This window comes from Acomys minous, assembly GCF_964271855.1.
Source record: "Acomys minous genome assembly, chromosome: 1".
Taxonomy (NCBI): domain Eukaryota; kingdom Metazoa; phylum Chordata; class Mammalia; order Rodentia; family Muridae; genus Acomys; species Acomys minous.
Genome location: NC_140483.1, coordinates 112,558,357 through 112,580,183, shown reverse-complemented (window position 1 = coordinate 112,580,183; position 21,827 = coordinate 112,558,357). Strand labels below are relative to the sequence as shown.

The 21,827-nt window shown below is 38.0% G+C and overlaps 1 protein-coding gene across 3 annotated transcripts in view; it reads left to right on the top strand.

Annotated features, from left to right (window-relative positions):
* Nucleotides 1–21,827, top strand: part of ATP6V1H (ATPase H+ transporting V1 subunit H) — a 72,249-nt gene that overhangs the window by 27,838 nt on the left and 22,584 nt on the right. For all 3 annotated transcript variants that reach the window (XM_084791488.1, XM_084791486.1, XM_084791487.1), the window contains 4 exons: nt 3,017–3,114; nt 7,524–7,716; nt 18,120–18,298; nt 20,884–21,009. In XM_084791488.1, the coding sequence (XP_084647614.1) occupies nt 3,017–3,114; nt 7,524–7,716; nt 18,120–18,298; nt 20,884–21,009 (596 nt within the window). The remainder of the gene's footprint in view (nt 1–3,016; nt 3,115–7,523; nt 7,717–18,119; nt 18,299–20,883; nt 21,010–21,827) is intronic.

Below are 21,827 nucleotides of genomic sequence, written 5' to 3'. Positions count from 1 at the left end.
GGCAGAGGCAGAGAGGCAGAGAGGCAGAGGCAGAGAGGCAGAGGCAGAGAGACAGAGACAGAGGCAGAGAGGCAGAGAGGCAGAGACAGAGAGGCAGAGGCAGAGAGACAGAGGCAGAGAGGCAGAGAGGCAGAGAGGCAGAGGTAGAGAGACAGAGGCAGAGAGGCAGAGAGACAGAGAGGCAGAGGTAGAGAGACAGAGGCAGAGAGGCAGAGGCAGAGAGGCAGAGAGGCAGAGGCAGAGAGGCAGAGGCAGAGAGACAGAGACAGAGGCAGAGAGGCAGAGAGACAGAGAGGCAGAGAGACAGAGGCAGAGAGGCAGAGAGACAGAGAGGCAGAGAGACAGAGGCAGAGAGGCAGAGAGACAGAGAGGCAGAGAGACAGAGGCAGAGAGGCAGAGGCAGAGAGGCAGAGAGGCAGAGGCAGAGAGGCAGAGAGACAGAGGCAGAAAGGCAGAGAGACAGAGACAGAGAGGCAGAGGCAGAGGCAGAGAGGCAGAGGCAGAGAGGCAGAGAGACAGAGGCAGAGAGGCAGAGAGACAGAGGCAGAGAGGCAGAGAGACAGAGGCAGAAAGGCAGAGAGACAGAGAGGCAGAGGCAGAGAGGCAGAGAGACAGAGGCAGAAAGGCAGAGAGACAGAGAGACAGAGGCAGAGAGGCAGAGAGACAGAGAGGCAGAGGTAGAGAGACAGAGGCAGAGAGGCAGAGGTAGAGAGACAGAGGCAGAGAGGCAGAGAGACAGAGGCAGAGAGGCAGAGGTAGAGAGACAGAGGCAGAGAGGCAGAGAGACAGAGGCAGAGAGGCAGAGGCAGAGAGACAGAGAGGCAGAGGTAGAGAGACAGAGGCAGAGAGACAGAGGCAGAGAGGCAGAGAGACAGAGGCAGAAAGGCAGAGAGACAGAGACAGAGAGGCAGAGGCAGAGGCAGAGAGGCAGAGGCAGAGAGGCAGAGAGACAGAGGCAGAGAGGCAGAGAGACAGAGGCAGAGAGGCAGAGAGACAGAGGCAGAAAGGCAGAGAGACAGAGCAGAGAGGCAGGGGCAGAGGCAGAGAGGCAGAGAGGCAGGAGGCAGAGAGGCAGGAGGCAGGAGGCAGGAAGCAGAGGGCAGGTAGATTGAGGCCAACCTAGTCTACATAGTGAGTCTTAGGATAGCCAGAGCCCCAGAGAGAGACCCTGTCTTAAAACAAAACAAAACACAAAATAGTTTAATCATTTGCTATACTGTCTGTCCTCTCTGGTATGGTGTGAGCATTGTGTGTAGCCTTCAGTAGGGAAGAGTCCTGTGAGCTGTAGGACCAGTGCCTTAACTGTGCTCATGCTGTACATACCAGAGTTGTAACTGACAGTGCTGTGCTCATGCCTGCATTGTGCTGTGTGCGCTACCTATTTTAGCATAGCATGATACACGGACCCAAAAGACACATAGGTAAACCAAGATGTTTTTGTATTTATAGAAAATTAATGTGTCAATAGAAGAGTAAGGATCCTCTGTTGCCTTTTTACTCATTTGTATCCAGAAATCTCTTCCAGATTCTCTCTAAACAAGGTAGGGTTTATATGCTTCAGTGAAAGCTTCTGACTGCTGAAATAATTGGAAAAATTCATATTTTTCCATGGCAGAAAAGTTTGAGATGAAAATTCGTAATTTTGTCATTAACTTCTGCTAATATAATTTTTCTTATGTTTGACTTTTGAGACAAGACCTCACTCTGTAGCCCAGGATGGCCTGCAATGAAGAATAGTCCAGGCTTGTCTTAGACTGGCACTCCTCTTGTTTCAGCCTCCCAAGTGCTCAGCTAATGGGCATGAGCTGTCAGCTTCTGCTAATGTATGTTAAGTTATGTCTGTGTATATATTTCATGGTCGCTACTGTCTAGGTAGAAATTAGGTACCCTTTTCTTCATAGCGTTTGTCTGTTTCTACCACATGTACTCATATCATTGTGCTTTTGTGTTTGAATGCTGTAAATTCAATGGAGTGTTCAGCTTGTTTGTTTAAGTTAAAACACCAAGCTTTAATAGTATCACATTTTAGGATTTATGAAATTTCATGGTATCTGTGCTTCCTTTTATTTTTTACTTATTCATTATGAAGGCTAGAGCTTAATTTGTCTTTTTCCCCATCACTTTTTAAGGACATACCTCTCATGGTAGATATTTAGACAAGAGCTTAGATCAGAAGTTCTTATTAGCTGTGGTAAAATGGAAGGACATATGACTTCTAGGAAATATGGTTTTATTTATTTTAACTTATAGATTTAAACACAATTTCTATGAAATACAGCTATTGAACTAAGTTTTAAAAATATGGGCGTTGTCATTAACAAATGTTAATTAGGTTTTTTTTCCCCCCAAGATAGGATTTCTCTGTCCTGGAACTTGCTCTGCAGACCAGGCTGGCCTCTGCTTACTGAGTGCTGGGATTAAAGGCACCACCATGTGCAGCTTAATTAGATATTTTTTATATGACATCTAGAGGCCAAGTTTTTTCATATTTCGAGTTTGTGCTGAGTGGATTACTGCCTTTGGCCCTGGCAGTGCCCCTTTAGGTGTTGTCCTCTTGATAGTAGTGTCCTTATGAGGAGTGAAGAAGCCGAGGACTACAGTTAAGGTTTATAATGTGTTGTTTTAATTTTTTCATATTTGCCTAATTGTGTAGAGAAACATTTTCTGTTTGTAGATCCTCTCTTCAAGATATGTAAATGCAAAGTGAAATACTTATTTATCATGTTATATCAAAGGTACAGTTACATTGTTAATTAATTTCTGTAAATGTATTATATAATCCTGAATTGTGTAGATTTAGTTTGGGAGACAGCAATCTTTTTAATTTCTAAGAGGCTAAGATAAAAACAGACACAAGAATTGACTTTTGAAAACATATTAGGAGACTCTGGGTGCTTTAAGGCTAACAAATTATAGCAAAAATTATAGAGTATGACTCTTCATGTAGAAATGTGTGTGCTTGGTCTCATGACTTAGAATGCTTTTCAGTCTAACAGTGCACACTTTTCCTGTGTAGAGCTCTCAGTATGTGCAGTGTGTTGCTGGCTGTCTGCAGCTGATGCTCCGGGTCAATGAGTACCGTTTTGCCTGGGTGGAAGCAGATGGGGTGAACTGGTGAGTGAGTGTTCTTTACTTTTATTGTAGAAGACATTTAAAAACATTTCTCCTTACCATTTTAAAATAAGTTAATACATTTAATCATTTAAAGGAAGTATTTTGTTATTTTCTTGTCTGTTTAATAGTAGATTATGTTGGGTTGGGGAGATGGCTCAGCAGTTAAGAGCATTGATTTTTCTTCCAGAGGCCCTGAGTTCAATTCCCAGCAACCACATGGGATCTGATGCCCTCTTCTGTCATGCAGGTGTACATGCAGATAAAGTACTCATATACATACAATAAATAAATCAAGAAAAAACCACAATACATTATGTTAACTTTCTTAGAAATCAATATCAAACTGAACATCTCTCTCCACCCCTTGCTTGGCCTATGTTCTATAAGAGGTTAATGCCTCTTAAGAACCTATTGCTGCCGGGCAGTGGTGGCGCACGCCTTTAACCCCACCACTTGGGACGTAGAGGCAGGTGGATCTCTGTGAGTTCGAGGCCAGCCTGGTCTACAAAGTGAGTATAGGACAGCCAAGGCTAACCTAATGCTGCATAAAATAAACCCTGGCACTGAGAGTATATGATAATTATAAAAGTATTTTGTGGCAGATGCAGGGAGAAATCAATAAAGAAAATAAAGCATCCAAAGAATGGAGATTCTGTCACCATTAGAAAGCCAACTAATTTCATACTTAATGACGATCTAAGTGCATTTAAAACAGGCACTTTTCAGGTAGGAGAAGGGCATCCTTTTTCTTATAAGATCTGTATAGCATGCTCAGAATCAGCAGTAGAGTTTGGTAAGAGACTTAAATCCCCTCTGCAGACTGGTGCATGCAGTTAATTAGAGCATTATTTTTTTTACAAATTATTCAATATTCATTGATTGACTCAATAGGAAGAGGCAGGTGGATTTGTGTGAATCCAAGGCCAGCCACAGATACAGTAAGGCCCTGTTTGAACTTTTTTACACTATTTATTATTATTTAGCCCTCTGTCTTCTGAGAATACCAGAGATTGTGAAACAGTAGGTAGTTATACTGTTAACTCACAGCAATTATGACTGCATGCACAAAGCCCTGTTCTAGCTCAGGACAGGCCCAATTCCAGCATGGACTGGGGAGCTGGGCCTAAAGTCCCACCACTAACTGAGGCGCTTTTGTCATTTGATATCTAGTGGGAGAGACATGATAGCTAGTGGGAGAGACAGAGTCAGTTTTCTTCAAGGGTGTGACCCCTCCCATTTGACAGAATAATCATGGTAAGTTCTCCCCCTAGGACCTGTATCCTCTCTAGTCTGATATTTGTGCTAGGTATGGGTTTCATTTTTTAGAGGGGGATTTAAATAAATCTAAGCAGAAAGTGATTGGTTATTCTTATGACATTTATGCCATTCTTGTACCAGTGGACATATCTTGAAAGGGCAATCATTATTGTAGCTTGCAAAGTTCACAGCTGGGTATGATTAATGATTCTCTATTATCCTCCATAATACCTTTTGGCACTGTGAAAACTAGCCAGTACAGATGAAGCTTCCAGGTCTGTTCCAGCTTGATGTTGCCATATTGTATGATTTGGGTATGTGGTGTCTTCAGCAATAGGCTCTTACTCTGAAGTTTTGGAGGCTTACCAAGAGTATTGTAAAGGTTGAGGGTACATAGGACCCCACTGGCTAACAACTCTAAAGGAATCCATTCCTGCACTGAGCTTTTTGTTAGCCTTTTGTGTGTACTAGGAACATTGTTGCCCTATTGTAGGATAGCTCCATTTTAATGTTTTTATGCTAGATCAATTTTTGAATTTGAGAAAATTCATTTATGATTCTCATCTTTTGGTTGTTGTTGTTTTTCAAGACAAGGTTTCTCTGTGTAGCCTTGGCAGTCCTAGACTTGCTTTGTAGACCAGACTGGCCTTGAACTCACCGATCTGCTTGCCTCTGCCTCCCTGAGTGCTGGGATAAAGGCATGTGCCACCATGCCCAGCTCATTCTCATAGTTTTAAGGATGTTCTTACAAAACCAGTTTCATCACATGAGAGAATAAGATATTATTACTCTCTTTGCTTTCTTCTTCTGGTCACTCATTGAAATACCTTTTCTTGTTAGTTGCTATTCTGGATGGAAAGTAAAAGAGGCTGAGTTCTCAGGTATGGTCACATTGTGTTGAGGGATTCATTTGAAGGATATTGGTACTCATAGCTAAGATTTATCATGAGGATTGCTAAAGCATAGCTGAACCATGAAGCACAAAGACATAGCTGATTTTTGAGAAACCCGTGTATAGTCTTCCTCGTGTTTCCCTCTTCCATAAGGCCACTTGGATCACGTCTTCCTCAGCAGTGAACATTTGTGTTTCTGTTCAGGAAGACTATTACAAACTAGATCCTAAGGGCTTCACTAGAGGTTAGTTACTTAGGCACCCTATGTTGGTGGCATATTCCTTAGTTACTTTTAGTGCAGTGATAAAACACCATGACCAAGGCATCTTAAAGAAGGAAGGGTTTATTTGTGCTTACAGTTCTAGAGCAATGAGTCCATCACCACCAAGGTAAGGAGTTTGGCAGCAGGCATATTGTAGCAGCAGTTGAGAATACACATAAGGAACTGTAAGCGGAAGCAGAGAGAATACACTGGGATCTCAGGAGGCTTTTAAAACATGCCCCAAGTGAAAAACTTCCTCCAACAGGGCCACACCCCTTTAATCCTTTCCAAATACCCACTAACTAAGAGCCAAGTATTTAACCACAACACAGGAAACATTACAGACTTCTAACTGGAAGTCCTTACCTAAACCAAAATGCTGAGGGCTAAGCGGCTTCCAGACTATGGAAATATGTTTTACACAGCTCTTTAGGCTTGGAAGTCCAAAATTTGGACTGTGAAATTAGGTGTAAGTGAGCTGTAACCTTATATAATAGAAGGACAAGGGCTCTTTTATCTGATACTCATAAAGGCTCTCCCTGTGTGACCTAATTTTCTTAAAGCTCTGTGTCACCGCACTGTCAGTTTGGGGATTATGATTTTAACTTAATGAATTTTGTAGGGACACAGACTTGGAAACCATAGCTTTAGCTGTCTAGCATAAATCATACAGTTTGTGCAAAGTGGATAGGTACTACGAGCCACTTTTATTTAAGACTAGCAGTCATGGGTGTGATGCTCTTGTCTGTATAGAAACCAAAGGTAGATGTTATTTCATCTTTTACCTTCTGAAAAGATGCTGCAGTATTTAGGGTAGGATAATTAGAAAGGTTGATTTCATTATGTCATTTTTTGTAAGGCATGTCATATGACTGCAACTTTCATTTATTATAATGACAAATTAGGTATAACTAATAAAATAATAATATAACTAGTGAAATAATATCTATTAAGATGAAATAGCACAAGGTATCTATATTCCCATAGTATATTAGAGGTTCATAAAAGGTCTAGTTAGCTCATATGGTTATTACAAGATACAGTGAATTTTTATTTTACTACACCAAAAGCAGATATACCTCTTAACCCATATCAGGGGGCATGTAAGAATGAATTACAGTTGCAAAATAGAAACCTGTCTACGGATAGTTTTGTTTTGTTTTTTTCAAGTCCAAAAAGTAGAAAATGACACTTGTTGCTATGGATCTTCTTGGTTTATAGAGGTAGATCAAATCTTGTTATTGTCTTTACTAGAATTAAACAACTTTGAAGGACAGTTGATAATGTTAAGTATATGTTGCTTTTTTTTTTCTCTCAGAAAGGAAATGTACTTTATAAATTTTCTTTTGCAGTGGAAGTTTCTGTTTGTTTTTGATACTTTTTAAATCACAATCAGAAAGGATATGAGGAGAAAATATTTCAAGTGTGTGTTCAAATAGCTGGTCACTGATTAAGAGAAACTAAATATTGATCATCATCATTGAATTTTCTAGTTAAAACATATTGCATACATGATACAGTCATATATATATATATGAATGAACAATTCTTTTCATTATTATGTATTGACTGTACTAGCTACCTGATGGTTAGCACTGGTTTTTTGTTTGTTTGTTTGTTTGTTTTTGTTTTGCTTTTTTTCCTATTAATTTAAGCTCCCTCTTAAGGGATCTGTCATTGTTGATGCCTACCTCCTTGGAAACTTTTGTATTTTGGTTTTAGCAGCTCTGTCCTTTCTCTATGCTCCCCACAACTCCTGTGCTGACAAATAAAACGTTTTTAGAAGCTAATTGGATATGAAGAATTAAGTTTCCATGCCTTCCAGAGCGGACTACAGGCCTACTAACTGTAATGTAGTTATGCGTTAGCTGAGAGCTATGTGAGTGCTATAGGCACCTAGAAAAGAAATGGAAGACATAGGTCAGAGACTTGCTCTTTTACTCACTTCTTTTTTTGTTGTGTTGTGTGAACTGTTTTCTCTGCTTTTTTTTTTCCAGTATAATGGGCGTTTTGAGTAACAAGTGTGGTTTTCAACTCCAATATCAAATGATTTTTTCAATATGGCTCCTGGCATTCAGTCCTCAAATGTGTGAGCACCTTCGTTCCTATAATATCATTCCTGTCCTGTCGGACATCCTTCAAGAATCTGTCAAAGAGAAAGTAACAAGAATCATTCTTGCAGCATTCCGTGTAAGTACTCAGGGAGATTGTTATTGGTCGTGGTGTGGGTATGTTTATAGAATTTTTTGCTGTGATGTATCTTTGAAAAGTGGGAAGTAATGTAAGTAAATGGAATGTGTGAATTATAGAATGCTTATAAAGAAACATACTTTGGTTATATTTAGATGGAAAAGTCTCTTTGTTGTAGCACCTGCTGCAGGACTATTATTACAGGAGTTTTTCTCTCAGGGCCTATATTTTAGTCTGGAGCTGTGTTTTTGATACTGTCTCTTCTGGCTAAAAGCATGCTTGTCAGTCAACTGTAGAGGCTTCTAATTAATGTAAATATTATAATTATGTTGTCAGGATATTAGAATTTTGTCACTTATGAGCTTAAAGATGAAGAAGCTTGAGGGCAAGAAAGGAGCATTGTTATATCATATAAGGTATTGGTAAGTGTTTCCCCAAAGCCATTGTCTTCCGTGAATCAGTTGTCTGCTTGGTCATTTTCTTGGTTGTCTCAGTATTCAGATGGGTTTCTGGGAGATGTCTACCCAAGAGATATTACTGAACATGTTTCATTACTCTGTGGTAGTTGTCCTTAGAAATCCCATTTGTTAACTGGTAATCAACAGAGTCTTATAATGTTATTGTTATTATTAATATATGAGGATCTTGGTATTTGGGTTGGTCTTTGGTTTGCAAATGGGAATACTGAACACGGGTGGCATTCCCAGTAGGTATTCGAGTTGTAAATACAGGTGGTTTGTTCAGAATCTGTGCTTTGAACTATTTATTTTTGGTGTTTAATTCAAGTAAGTAGCAAGAAGTAAAAAACAAAATGAAGTACAGTTGTGTTTTAAAATTGTAACTTTGCTATCAGATTTGTCAAATAATAGTCACTAATATTTTTTAGATATTTCTAGTTATGTAGAGATAAATATGATTTTGATTTGTAAAAATAAAGATGACATATTATGGGTCATACAAGTTTTTTCTTTTAACAATTAAAAAATATTAATTATGTGCATGCATGAAAGGTGTTGTACATGTGTGGGTCTCTGGGAGAACAGAAGTCAACTTTGGATCCCCTGAGGCCAGAGTTACAGACTGACAGCTGTCCAGTGTCAGTGATGGGAACTAAACCTGGGTCCTTTAAAAGAGAAGAGAGTGCTCTTAACATCAGAGCCATCTCTGCAGCCTCCACAACTTCTTCTTCTTTCTCCTCCTCCTCCTCCCCCTTCTCCTGCTTCTCCTCCCCCTCTTTTTCCTCCTCCTTCTCCTCCTCCTTCTTTTCTCAGAAAAGGTTTCTCTATGTAGCCTTGGATGTCCTGGACTCACTTTGTAGACCAGGCTGGCCTCAAACTCACAGCGATCTGCCTGCCTCTGCCTCCCTGAGTGCTGGGATTAAAGGCATTTGTCACCACACCTGGCTTACAATTTTATTTTTAACATTATGTAATATGTGTGCCTCAATATTGCTTTACTCATGTTCTACTGTGTTGCTGTGTTAACCATTGCCTTATTAGTGAGGGCATGAGGTATTTACAATTTATTTTATACTTCCATGAATAATTTTGCATATGGTTCTGCTGAGTCAAAGGAATAAACACTTTTTTATACTTAATACCAAATGATCTTTTAAAAATATGCCAGCTTACATTTCCATCTGCTGTGTATTAGGTTTGTTGTTTTTTCTTACTAATACTTACATTTTCACTCTGGATTTTTATAGAATCTTGGATGAAAAGTGAAACCATTGTTTTAAATTTTGTTTTGTTAGTAATGAAGTGAAATATCTTTTAAAATTTATTTTCTTCTCTTAATTCATTGAGAATAACATGTAAGCATTTTTATCATGTTTACTGCCTTCAACACTTCCAAGATCCACCTTTCTTTTCCTTTCCACCCAAGTTTGTGTCCTTTTTTGGGTTTTCTTTTGCCCATCAAGGGAAATTTGTGTTGATGTTCTTATATTGTTAGATGTGTGGCTTTCCACCGGAGCATGGTCAACTTATCAAGGGCTGTACTGCTGAGAAAACTGACCCTTTCTCTTCTCAGCATCTCATAGTTGCCAATAGCTTCTCAGCTAGTGGGATTTGCTCTCTCTTCCATGATGATCTGTGAGCTTTTGGAAGTGGGAATATAGTATATACGTTCCATTTAGAGTTGAGCATTCTAAAGAGTGTTACTCTCTGCACCTTGGCTAGCTGTCGCTATGTTGATTGCTATCTACTCTAAGCAGAGGGTTGAGAAATGGCATAATCTATGGGTGTAATGATAGGTCATTACTTGCTGGTTTGATACTGTGTCCATTTAGCAGATTAATAGTAGTATGTTCTCACCAAAGACTTGTGTTCTGTCTAGCCAGAGGTTCTTGGCCTGATATTGCTGCCAAGTATGGGTTTCATTTTGTGGATTGGGTCTTAAATCCAACCAGAAAGTTTTTGGTTACTCTGATAAGATTTATGCCACTATTGTACCTGTGAGCATGCCTTGCCAGGCTGAATTTTATTGTAGTCTATAGGGGTCATACCTAGGTAAGACTGGTGAATACTTTCTCTTCTGGTAGCCTGCATAGCACTTTCCAGCACTATGAAAGCTAGCCAGTAGGGATGAAACTTTAGTTCTGTAGGAGCTTGATTTTGCCATATTATATAACTCAAAGTATGTGGTGTGTTCAGCAGTAGGGTCTTATTGTCAAGTTCTGGAGGCCTAGAGTTCAGGTTTTGGGCAGGTCAGTGTTGAAGTTCGAAGGGAGTATCAAAAGAATTCCTGGGTGAGCTTGAGTTAAATGACATTTCTAATCCCAATAGAAGACCTTTTTATAAGGTTAGAAGGTTCTCACAGCTTATTTTCAGGAATGTGGGGAATGTGCAACATGTACTGATAGTATTGGTGATGTGAGTTTAGGATCCTTCCCTGAAGAGGAGGCATGGGGATGGGATAGAAGGCAGATACCTGGGATTTTTGATACTTGGACACATTTTGGGGGTCTGTGGAGGTACAGGTGTGGGTCTGCTTTAGTGTCCCTCTTTATAGCAGGGATTCAACTCAAGCAGTCTGATTCATACACTCAAACACTATTATTTGCTTTTTTGTAAAGTCATTTTCATGTATTAGCCCCCAAAATACTTAAAAAATAGTTTGGTGTAAATTTTGATTAATGCTATGCCTTTGTGTGTACATAAAACCTTCTAAGCTAATTCACCATCTCCTTTTTCCCTTTTTGGTATCTTTAAAATTGGGTACAGGAGTGGTCATGAAGGGAAAAATCAAAGGTAACATGAAAGAGCAACTTCTTTGCTTAACATGCTCGCTAGATGTGTTAAATTCAGTGCCTTTCTAAGCCATCTGAGGAAAATTGAGGGGCCGATTGAGGGCATGTGGGAGGGACTTTCACTGTAGTGTTTACTGTTGGAGAGGTGGACAGTGAAACCTCAAGGTGACTTTCTGAAGATCTGCAATACTAACCAACTCTTGACCAAATATTCTGAGCATTATATTTGATTTAAGTTATTTTGTTTAGAAAAAGATACTCATTTTAATATAAAAATTGCCTGAAATAGTTCCTTCTGAAATTCAGGCAAACAGGCTGGAGAGATGGCTCAGTGGGTAAGGGTATCTGGCCAAGTCTGATGACCTGACTTTGATCCCCACCAGTTCTTGCAATTAGTCCCAGATTGCTTCACACATACCATAACACCAGTCTTGTAGCGTGCATGTGCCCACAGTACATACACAATTATGAATACACAACAGTAATTAATAAAATAAAATTTAAAAAGCAATTAGGCAAGTGCTGTGCTTCCTTATTTCTCTCACAGGGAAGCTAACATTTGTGATTCTAGCAAATTCTGTCTACATGAGTTGTCAAGGCACATTTTTAAGTGTAGTCCAGGTGAAATGATAGTTAATTCTTGAATAATTTGTGTTAATGAGGCCTTTAATTAAAAAACCAACATTGTTTTTCTTCTTCAGTGTTCATTTTCTATATTATTGTTTAGAAAAGATGAAAAATTTCAGAAGTAATAGTCTTTAGTCTCTTAAAAAATGACTGTCGTTGAGTTGCTTTTGTGTCAGACACTCTACTAATTGATGAAGAATACAGATGAAGATGCAGTTTGCCATTGGAGGTCTTAATAGTTACATAGTCTGAAGATAGACTATGTAAATAAATGTTGGTGTCATACAGTACATAGTGTGCAAGAGCGATAGTTACAGAAAAGATAAAAGGTTTGAAGACCCTTTGAAGAGTGAAGAGAAGTTCAAAGCTTGGGAGAGGTCGATAAATATTAACACGTGAAAGAATTAACCTGGAATTGTTGGTAATTTCTTTTCATAGAAGGACCCCATCCTCTCTTAAGGTTTCTATTACTATGGAAACACCATGACCAAAAGCAATGTATGGACAAAAAGGTTTATTTCACCTTACAATTCCCAGGCCATTACTGAGAGAAGTCAGGGCCAGGAACTCAACCAAGGCAGGAACCTGGAGGCAGGAACTGAGGCAGAGGCCATGGAAGAGTGCTGCTTACTGGCTTGCTTCTCATGCCTTCTCACCTTGTTTATTTTAGGAAGCAAGTTGATACAGGGTTCCCTATGAGCCAGGTAGCTCTGACTGGTCTAGAACTCGGTAAGTAGACTAAGCTGGCCTTAAACTCATAGAAATCTACCTTCCACTGCCTCTCTGGTGCTGGGATTAAAGGTGTGCATTGTCTTGCCAGCCTTAGCTTTTTTTAAAAATTCCATTCAGGACTTCCTGCCCAGGGATGGCACCACCCATAATGGGTCGGGCCCTTCCATAGCAATCATTAATCAAGAATATGGCCTACAGACTTGCCTACAGGCCAGTCTTATGAAGGCATTTTCTCAGGAGTGTCTAGGTTTGAGTTAAGTTTACAAAAACCAGCCAGCACAGTTGGATTACCTTTATGATAGTACCAGCCACTTAAAATATACCATGATTGTCTTAAGACAAGTAGGCAAAGATCCCAGCTGATTGACTTGCACCTGAAGGTACAGCTGCAGCTAGGGCTGTTGGTAGCAGATTGTATGGTGTACTCACCAGCTCAGAAGAACCACTTCTGCCTTGACCAGACTAGGAGCAATTCTGGTGGAGGGACTACTGTGATTGATGCTAGAAAGCAAGGCAAGTGCCTGTGTTTGGTGCAAAGAAGATTGCCCCCATCTTCCCACATGTCAGGCAAATGCTATACCAATGAGTTACAAATTCCAACTATGTCATAGATGAATAAAATCCTATAGCTTATATATGTACACCATTTTCATCAACCATTTTTCAGTTGAAGGACATTTAGGTTGTTTTTATTACCTAGCTATTATGCATAGAGCAGCAGTGAGCATGGCTGAGTTAAGTATCTGTGGAATAGGTTATTGAATCATTTGGTTATATTCCAAGGAGTAATATAGCTGGTAGATTTATTTTTAGTTTTTTTTTTTTTTGGAAAATTTCCATACTGATTTCCATAGTGTTCTACCAGTTTGCAAATCCTACCAACAGGGAATAAGTTTCTCTTTCCCTATATGCCCTCCAGCATTTGTTGTCAGTTGTTCAATTGATCTTTCTCATTCTGACTGTAAAATCTAAAAGTTGCTTTGATTTGCATTTTCCTAATAGGTAGGGACTATGAACATTTTTTGAGATATTTCTAGCCATTTTTTTTTCCTGTTGAGTACTTTTTGTTCAAGTCCTAGGCTTGTTTTTCAAATGGACCATTTGTTACTCTTGGTTTTTGAGTTCTTTGTATCTTCTGTTTGTTAGTCCTCTGGCAGATATATATCTGGCAGAGCTTCTCATTCTTTGGTTGATTGTTGAATTAGCTGTGAAGAAGCATTTCAGTTTTATGAAGTCTTGCTTGTCAAGTATTGGCCTTAGTTCTTGGGCAAATGCAATTGTATTCATGCCGTCCTTTTCTATATTATATAGGGCACTGCCTGTTTTTGTTTTTCCTATTAGTTTCACTCCCAGGATCATTTATGGAAGATGGTTTATTTTTCCCAGCTCATGTTTTTAGCATCATTGTCAAATATTAAATGGCCCAAATGACATGAATTCATGCTTGGGCCTTTGATTTTGTTCTATATGTCTGTTTTTGTGCCATTACCATATTGGGCTTTTTTTTTTTCATATTGGGCTTTTATTGTTGTTATTTGGTTGTTTTTTGTTTTTTTGAGACAGGGTTTCTCTGTGTAGCCTTGGCTGTCCTGGACTCACTTTGTAGATCAGGCTGGCCTCAAACTCACAGAGATCCTCCTGCCTCTACAGGCATATGCTACCATGCCCAGCTCCATATTGCTTTTATTACTGTTTATATGCTAAGACCTGGAATCATAATCCTTTCAACATGGTCTTTTTGTTCAGCATTTGTTTGGATATTGTGGTTCCATATCAGTTTTAGGATAAGGTTGGATTTTCTTGTTTTTTGTTTTGTTTGTTTTTTCCTGTTTCTATGAAGAATGAGAGGGGTTTTTAATTGGAATTACATTGAATCTGTAAATAGCTTTTGGCAGAATGGTCATTTTCAGAGTATTTTGAGTCTGTTCATCAGGGATATTGGCCTATAGTTTGTTTGTTTTGTTTTTTGTTTTTGTTTGTTTGTTGTTGTTGTTATGTCTTTACCTGGTTTGATTATTAGAGTGATACTGACTTTGTAGGAATTTAGGTGTGCTCCTTCTGTTTCTATATTTTTGAATAGTTTAAGAAGGATTTTTTGTAGATCTTCTTTGAATTTCTCATAGAAGTTTAGAAGTTTGCTGTGAATTCATCTAACCCTAGACTGACTTCCCTTTCCCCTCCTCAGCTAGAAGGGTTTTATTTATGCTTCAGGCTCCTCATATATTATGAGTCTGTTTAAGTTGTCAACATTTTCTTAGTTTAATTTTATCCAATTTTTTTATGGTTTCCTAAGTAGAGTACAGGTTTTAAAAAATATTCCCATATAATATTCTGAATATCTTTGGTGTCTGTTATACTGTTTCCCTGCTCATTTCTGATTCTGCTTATTTGGGACCCCTCTTCCTTTTGGTTAGTTAGGTAAAGGGTCTGTCTTGTCTTCTCAAAGAACCAGCACTTAGATTTTATTTATTTATTTATTTATCATTGATTTATTTCCCTTTTGATTTCATAATTTCTTACCATTGTCTAGGTTTGGATTTGATGTATTTTCCCCCTCAATTTTTTGAGTTGTAGCATTAAGACATTTATTTGTGATTTTTCTGATTTTTTAATATAGACACTTAGAGCTATAAATTTCCTTTTTAGGACTGTTTTTGATGTGTCCCAGAGATTTTTTTATCTTGTGTTTCATTTTTATTTAGTTCTAGGAAGTTGTTGTTTTAAATTTTCTTTTCTTGATTTTTATCTTTGTCTATTTATCATTCTATAAGAGTTGTTAATTTTCATGAGTTTGTATATTTTCTTTTCTTCCTTTTTTCCCCTTTCTCTTTTCCTTCCTTTCTTCCTTTCCTCTTCATCTTCCTTTTTTTCTTCTTTTTCTATTCTTTTTGCGTTTTTGAGACAAGGTTTCACTGTGCAATAGCCTTGGCTTTCCAAGTGCTGGGATTAAAGGCATGTACCACCACCACCCAGAAATTCCAGAAATTGTTTGATGAGAATTTTAAGTTTTATTGTATTCTGTTCAGATATGATACAATTTCTGATACAGGGTTAGGGTTAGGGGTAAGGGGTTAGGGGTTAGGGTTAGGGTTAGGATACAAATTCACAGAGATATTTCAATCTCTGTGAATTCATAAAGATTTGTACATTGTCTGTTTTAGAAAAGCCTTTGTTGCTGAGTAGAACGTATATAGTCTTTGGTTTGGGGCAGAATATTCTATAGATACTGGTTAAGTCCATTTGATGTATGGTGTCAGTTTATTCTGATGTTTCTCAGTTTTTTTCTTGTCTTTTTTTTCAGATTACCTGTCTATTATAGAAAGTGGGGTGTTGAAAACACCTGTTATTAGTATGTTGTGTAAACCTGTGTCTTTAAATCCAGTGGTAGACTTTTAATGAAATTGGGTACTCTAAAGTGTGGTGCATATATGTTTAAGACAGTAATGTCTTCTTGTTAAACTGTTCCCTTACTTAGAATGAGGTTCCCTCTTTTATCTCTTCTGAGTTTTCGTTTGAAATCTATTTTGTTGGAGATTAGGATAATATCACCTACATGCTTCTTGTCTTGATTGGAATAATTTTGTTTATCTTTTTATTCTAAGGTGGTACCTATCCTTAAATCTAAGATGTGTTTTCTGTAGATGGCAAGTAGATGGATTTTGTTTCTTGTTCTTTTCTGGTAGTCTGTGACTTTTTATTGAAGATTTGAAGCCACTGATATTTAAATTTATTAATGAAATATACTAATTGTGTACTAATTGTGTTCACTGTGTTGTTGGTTTTTGGTGTTGTTTGTGTTCTCAGTGATATTTTGAAATTCAATGGTAACTATGGCTTCCTATGTCTTTCCATAGTGTCTCTGCTCATTCTTCTCTATAGCCTGGCATGGTGCTTCCTGGATTTCTTTCTTTTTTTCTTTTTTTTTTTTAAGGTTTCATTGCTAGTTATATTTTTTAAAGGTTATTTATGTTGTGGGAAGTTTTTCTTTCTCCTTCAATCATGGCAGATAGTTTTGTTGGGTATATTTAGTCAAGATTAGTCATCATAGTCTTTTGGGACTTGGAATGCCTTATTCCAAGGATCTTCTGGATTTCAAAGTTTCCATGTAAAAATCAGCAATTAATTCTGATGGGGTTTCCTTTATATATGAATTATGTTCTTTTTCTCTTGTAGCTTTCAATACACAGTTCTGTTAAGTATACTTAGGGTTTTTGTTTGTTTGTTTGTTTTTAAACTGTGATATGCCCTGGGGATTTTCTTTTCTGGTCATGTCTATTTAGTGTTCTCTGTGCTTCTTGTATTTGTATGTATATGTTTTTTTTCTTAGTTTGGGAAAGTTTGCTTCTATGATACTATTGAAGATTTATGCCACTGAGTTGGGATTATTCTTCATCTGTGTCTATAACTTAGAGGTTTGCTTTTTTCCTGTTGTCCCACATTTTCTATCTGTCATGTGTTTTTAGACATTTTTTATATTTATTGTTTATTTGTTCTAAAGCACCTCCTTTCTTTTTTAGTTCTGATATTCTATCTTCTGTCTGATTGATTTTACTTATAAGGCTTTGCTTTGAGTTTTCTAGGTGAACTGTTGGGTTTTTCAGTTCCATCTCCATTTCAACTTCAGCCATCTTGAGTGTTTGTATCTTCTGATGAATTCACTTTTCAAGTCTTGATTAGCCTTTGCCATTTCTATCAGACTTATGTTTGTGTTTTCTTGGGCATCACTCGGGCATTTATTCTCAAGGTCTTCCTCTTTGAACTACTGCTTTGCGTCTTCTTTAAACTCTGAATTCTTTTAGGAGGCTTATGATTGTTCTTATAATTCCGTGTCTTGTTCATCTAGGTAATTATCATTGACAAACATTTCTACAGGACTGACAAGTTTTGGAGAGAAGATATTTGCTTGCTCTTTCATATTTCTGGTATATTTTAGAATCGACTCTAGGCATGTGGACCTATTTTGTTAGTTCCGAGTTTCTTATGGACAGAGTATGCTTGGGTAGAAGAGAGGAGGAAAATGAGTTGGGTGGAATGAAGTCAGGTGAAAAGGATACTGGGCTTGTGTACAGGAGGGTCTCCCTGTTACAAGCTCAGAGTGTGGAGAAGTAGATCTTGCTGTGAAGAATTTTGGCTATCGTATGGAAGAGTCCTGTGGCTTGGGGGATAGGTATGGAGGATCCTGGATGAAGCCTAGAGCTTCTTTGCTGTGCAGGCAAGGGAGGAGGATGTGAGGTTGTGAGACATCTGCCTACTGAGTAGAGTGGTTGCAGTAAATTGCATAAGGGATCTGTAGATGGTCATAGATAGGGCATATCTTGGAGGAAGCCTACTGGCTGGCTATGGCACAAGCTGGGACAGCAGACTAGCCTGGCACACAGGTTGTTGGACTTGGGTAGATCCAGATGGTTGAGGAAAAGGCATGTATGGTGAGGTCAAGGGGATTCATCTCAGTAGGCCTGGAAGATGACATGGGAACTCTGGTGTAGTGGAGACAATTACTGATCTGACTTCTTCAAGGAGATTGCAGCTCTTAAAAGTTCGGGGTCATCACAAAATTACTGTAGGCTGGCAGCTAAACTTTTATAATAGTGACCTTTGGAGGACATTTCAGATTTAAACTAGAGATAGTTCATACTCAGAAGTGGGCTTCTGATTAGAACTCTGGTAAGAATGATTATAGATAGAGTCACCTTTTAAAAGTGCTGGTTAAATGGGAAGCTTGAAAGACGGTGTGAAGAAGGATGGATGTCTGCATACATCATGTGCTTTCTCCATGTCTCTTTGTGTAACTCAGAATTTCTTAGAAAAATCAACTGAGAGAGAAACTCGCCAAGAATATGCTCTGGCTATGATTCAGTGCAAAGTCCTGAAACAGTTGGAGAATTTGGAGCAACAGAAGTATGATGATGAAGATATCAGTGAAGACATCAAGTTTCTTTTGGAAAAACTTGGTGAGAGTGTCCAGGACCTTAGGTGTGTTATTTTCTTCATCATTGTCATCATAATTACTTGAAATAGGAACTCATTATGTAGCTCTGGCTGTTCTGGAACTCACTATGTAGACCAGGCTGGCCTCAAATTCACAGAGCTCTGCCCACCTCTGCTAGGATTAAAGTTGTATATCACCATGCCTAGCATTAACATTCTCTTAAAAATTGCTACCTACTAAATCCGTTAAGATTTATTTGACTTTGAACTCCTGGACAGAAGGGACCCTGCCTCGGTCTCGTGAGTGCCTGGACCTACTTATGTGCATGGTGGGTTATATAGCTTTATAAAGAAAATCTACATTGATTGGAAAGTATGAAAATCATATATACCTATGATATTCTGTATTTCTGCTGAAACAATTTACATTGTTAACTGTAGCTTAGCACATTGGGCTATTCTTATTTGGAGAGATTCCCATCCTTTTCTTTACAGAGCACTAGTTGGGTAATGTGCATAGCTGGCTTATATCTTTTTTTATCATTAGGCTTAGAGTATGGTTATGAAAATGCTAGCTTACTTATATTATACTCACTTGTCTACATTAAGTAACTTCAAACAGGATATTCAGGTCAATTTACCCTCCATATCCTGGTTATGCTGAATTGTCTGTCAACATTAATGGTTACATCTTTTAACACTGTAATTGAAAGTAAGTCCAAGTATGTCTTGATAACTGTTGGCTTAGTAGCTCTATTAGTTATTTTTCTCATTCTGTTAATCAAACTGAACAAGAGTAAAGTGTTAATCCCACCAAATGAGAGCAAAGACCATTACCCAGACTCTTTGTTGAGCTTGAGTAAGCTTTATTTTCTGTCAGGGCTCTCTTGCTAAAGCAGAGTTTGAAACAGCAGCATTTAACATAGGAAAAAGTGGGCTTTATATAGCTCCCCAAACTGCAAGGCTAGGGAGTTTTCAAGGGTTGGGAGTTTACAGAGGAATTATGGTTATGTTGGAACTTGGCTAAACATTTTGGAATTATTTGGTTGAACATCTTATCATCAGGGCACATTCAAGATATGAATCAAACTCCATCAAGTGGGGAGCATGTCAAATTCCAGCAACAGAGTAAAGCAAGGTCAACATGAATTCTGTAGTGAACAGAAATGAACTTACTCTGATCTTACAATAAAATGGCTTCTATCCTTAAGATGGAGTCAGGCTGGTCCATCAATTCCTGTGATAAAATACTCTGACAAATAACTTAAGGGAGATGGTTTATTTTGACTCAGTTCCAGTGTGTGTACTTTCTATCCTGGCATAGAAGTCATGGTGGCTGGAGCTTGTGACAGCTGACTAACTACATCAGCAGTCAAGAAACAGGAAGGGATAAATGCTTGTGCTCAGGTCACCTGCTTCTTACAACTCAGGATTACAGCCTAGGGAGTAGTGCCATTTAAAAATGGGCAAGTCTTTGTGCCTTGTCTTCATTGCTTTCTTGTTGCTATGATAAAATAATAAAATACCCAGACAAAAGTAACTTAAGGGAGAAAGTGTATGTTAGCTTACAGTTATTGAGCGATATAGTCATAATAAGAAAGATATGGTAACAAATAGAGAAGGCATGTGGCCGCAACAGGAGTTGGCTGATGGATCACATTACATCTGCTCTCAGAAATCAGAGAGTGAACAGGGTCCATCCTCAGTAAGCCATTTCTTCCAACAAGACTCCACCTTCTAAAGATAACACAGTAATCTCCAGTAGCACCACAATCAAGGGACCAAGTGTGTAAACATGAGACTGTATGGGCCATTTCACATTCAAACCAGAAACTTCAATTAACCTAATCTAGATAAACTTCACAATTGTGGCTAGAGGTATGTCTCAGCTTTTTCTAGATCTCATAGAGTTGACAAATCAGTAATGAAACCGCATTTTAAAACAAACAAGTTACCCGTACATTAATGTATTGAGTTTGCTAATATATACAGACTTTTTTGCTTTTAAGTTTGAAAGAGGTTATTTCAAGAAATCATGTTTATATTACAGGAGTTATACTTAAAATTTTATATGGATACATGTGATTTTTGTTTTTGTTATACAATACGGTATGCTATGTTATTTTAAGATTATCTACTTTTTACATATATTTACAATAATAGGGCCTCAAAAATTACACTGCTTTGACTTTCATGGTAAAAATCATTTTTCCCACCAATAACATTCCAAAATTTAATTGGGAGTAAAGATTTTGGGAACAAGTAATGATTTTTATATTTCATACCAAACATTCAATTTTGGTAATGTTCCTGTGATTTGTTGGAGATTAAACTGCTTAAATTTACAGTAGTGGCTAATAATATAGAGGCCAGTCAGTCTTTATTGTTATTATTGTTAGTTTTTTGAAACAACGTCTTACTCTGTAGCCTTGGCTGGCATAGAAGTGGATATGTAGATCAGGTTGGCCTTGAACTAACAAAGATCTGCTTGCCTCTGCTTCCTGTGTGCTGGGATTAAAGGTGTGTCATTAAGCCCAGCTTCAGTTTTTGTAATTAAGTAATATTTTAGTTTGATTAATTTTGGAGTAGCTCTCAGATTCTTATAACCGGAATTTTAAATAATTTTATAGCTCATTTGATGAATACAGTTCAGAACTCAAATCTGGAAGGTTGGAATGGAGTCCTGTACACAAGTCTGAGAAATTTTGGAGAGAGAATGCTGTGAGGTTAAATGAGAAGAACTATGAGCTCTTGAAGTGAGTGTGGACCCCATGTTGTGCTCTCTACTTACTTAGATCCTCATCAGCATTTAGCCCTGGAATTCCCTAAGTACTAGGTGTTCTGTGGTCTTAGCTTATATTTTCTTGTCAAATGATTGTGTTGAGTGCCTTTTATGTTTTGATCAGTTAGATGACATCTTCTCTTGGAGAAGTGCCTGCTCAAGTTGATGAGCTTTCTTTCTTTCTTTCTTTTTTTTAATGGGAACTTGATATTCTGATTTTTTTCTCTTTTTTTGTCATGCATTCATTGAGACTATTTTTACCTTATTTGGGTTCATGCCATTTTACTTTTTAACTGTGCCCTTGATAAACAGAAACTTTTAAATTTAGGAGACTCAATTTACTAATTTTTCTATGTATGTCTAGTGCTTTTTCTGTGTCTTGGATAAGATTTTGATTATGATCTTTTTCTGTGCTACTGGGATTAAACCTAGTGCCTACTGCATGTGAGGTAAGTGCTCTACTCAATAGGCTATATTCATTTGATTTTTAAAAATGTTTTCCTCTCTCATTTCTTCTTCTTTATTTTTTTACTCTTTTCCTCAACCCTCCCTTTTTTGAGATGGAACTCACTTTGTAGCCTAGGCCTGACCTTGAACTCATGACAATCCTCCTGACTCAGCCTCTCACATGCTGGGATTCTAGGCATGTGTTATTACTTTCTGCCTGTCTGCCCTTCCTTTCTTTTTTGGAAGATCCCTACTAAATAGTATTTCCAAGTCTGCTATAGCAATTAATAACTCTCAAGTGTGTAATAGTTTCTACATCAAAACAACCTATTAATTGCTATTTAC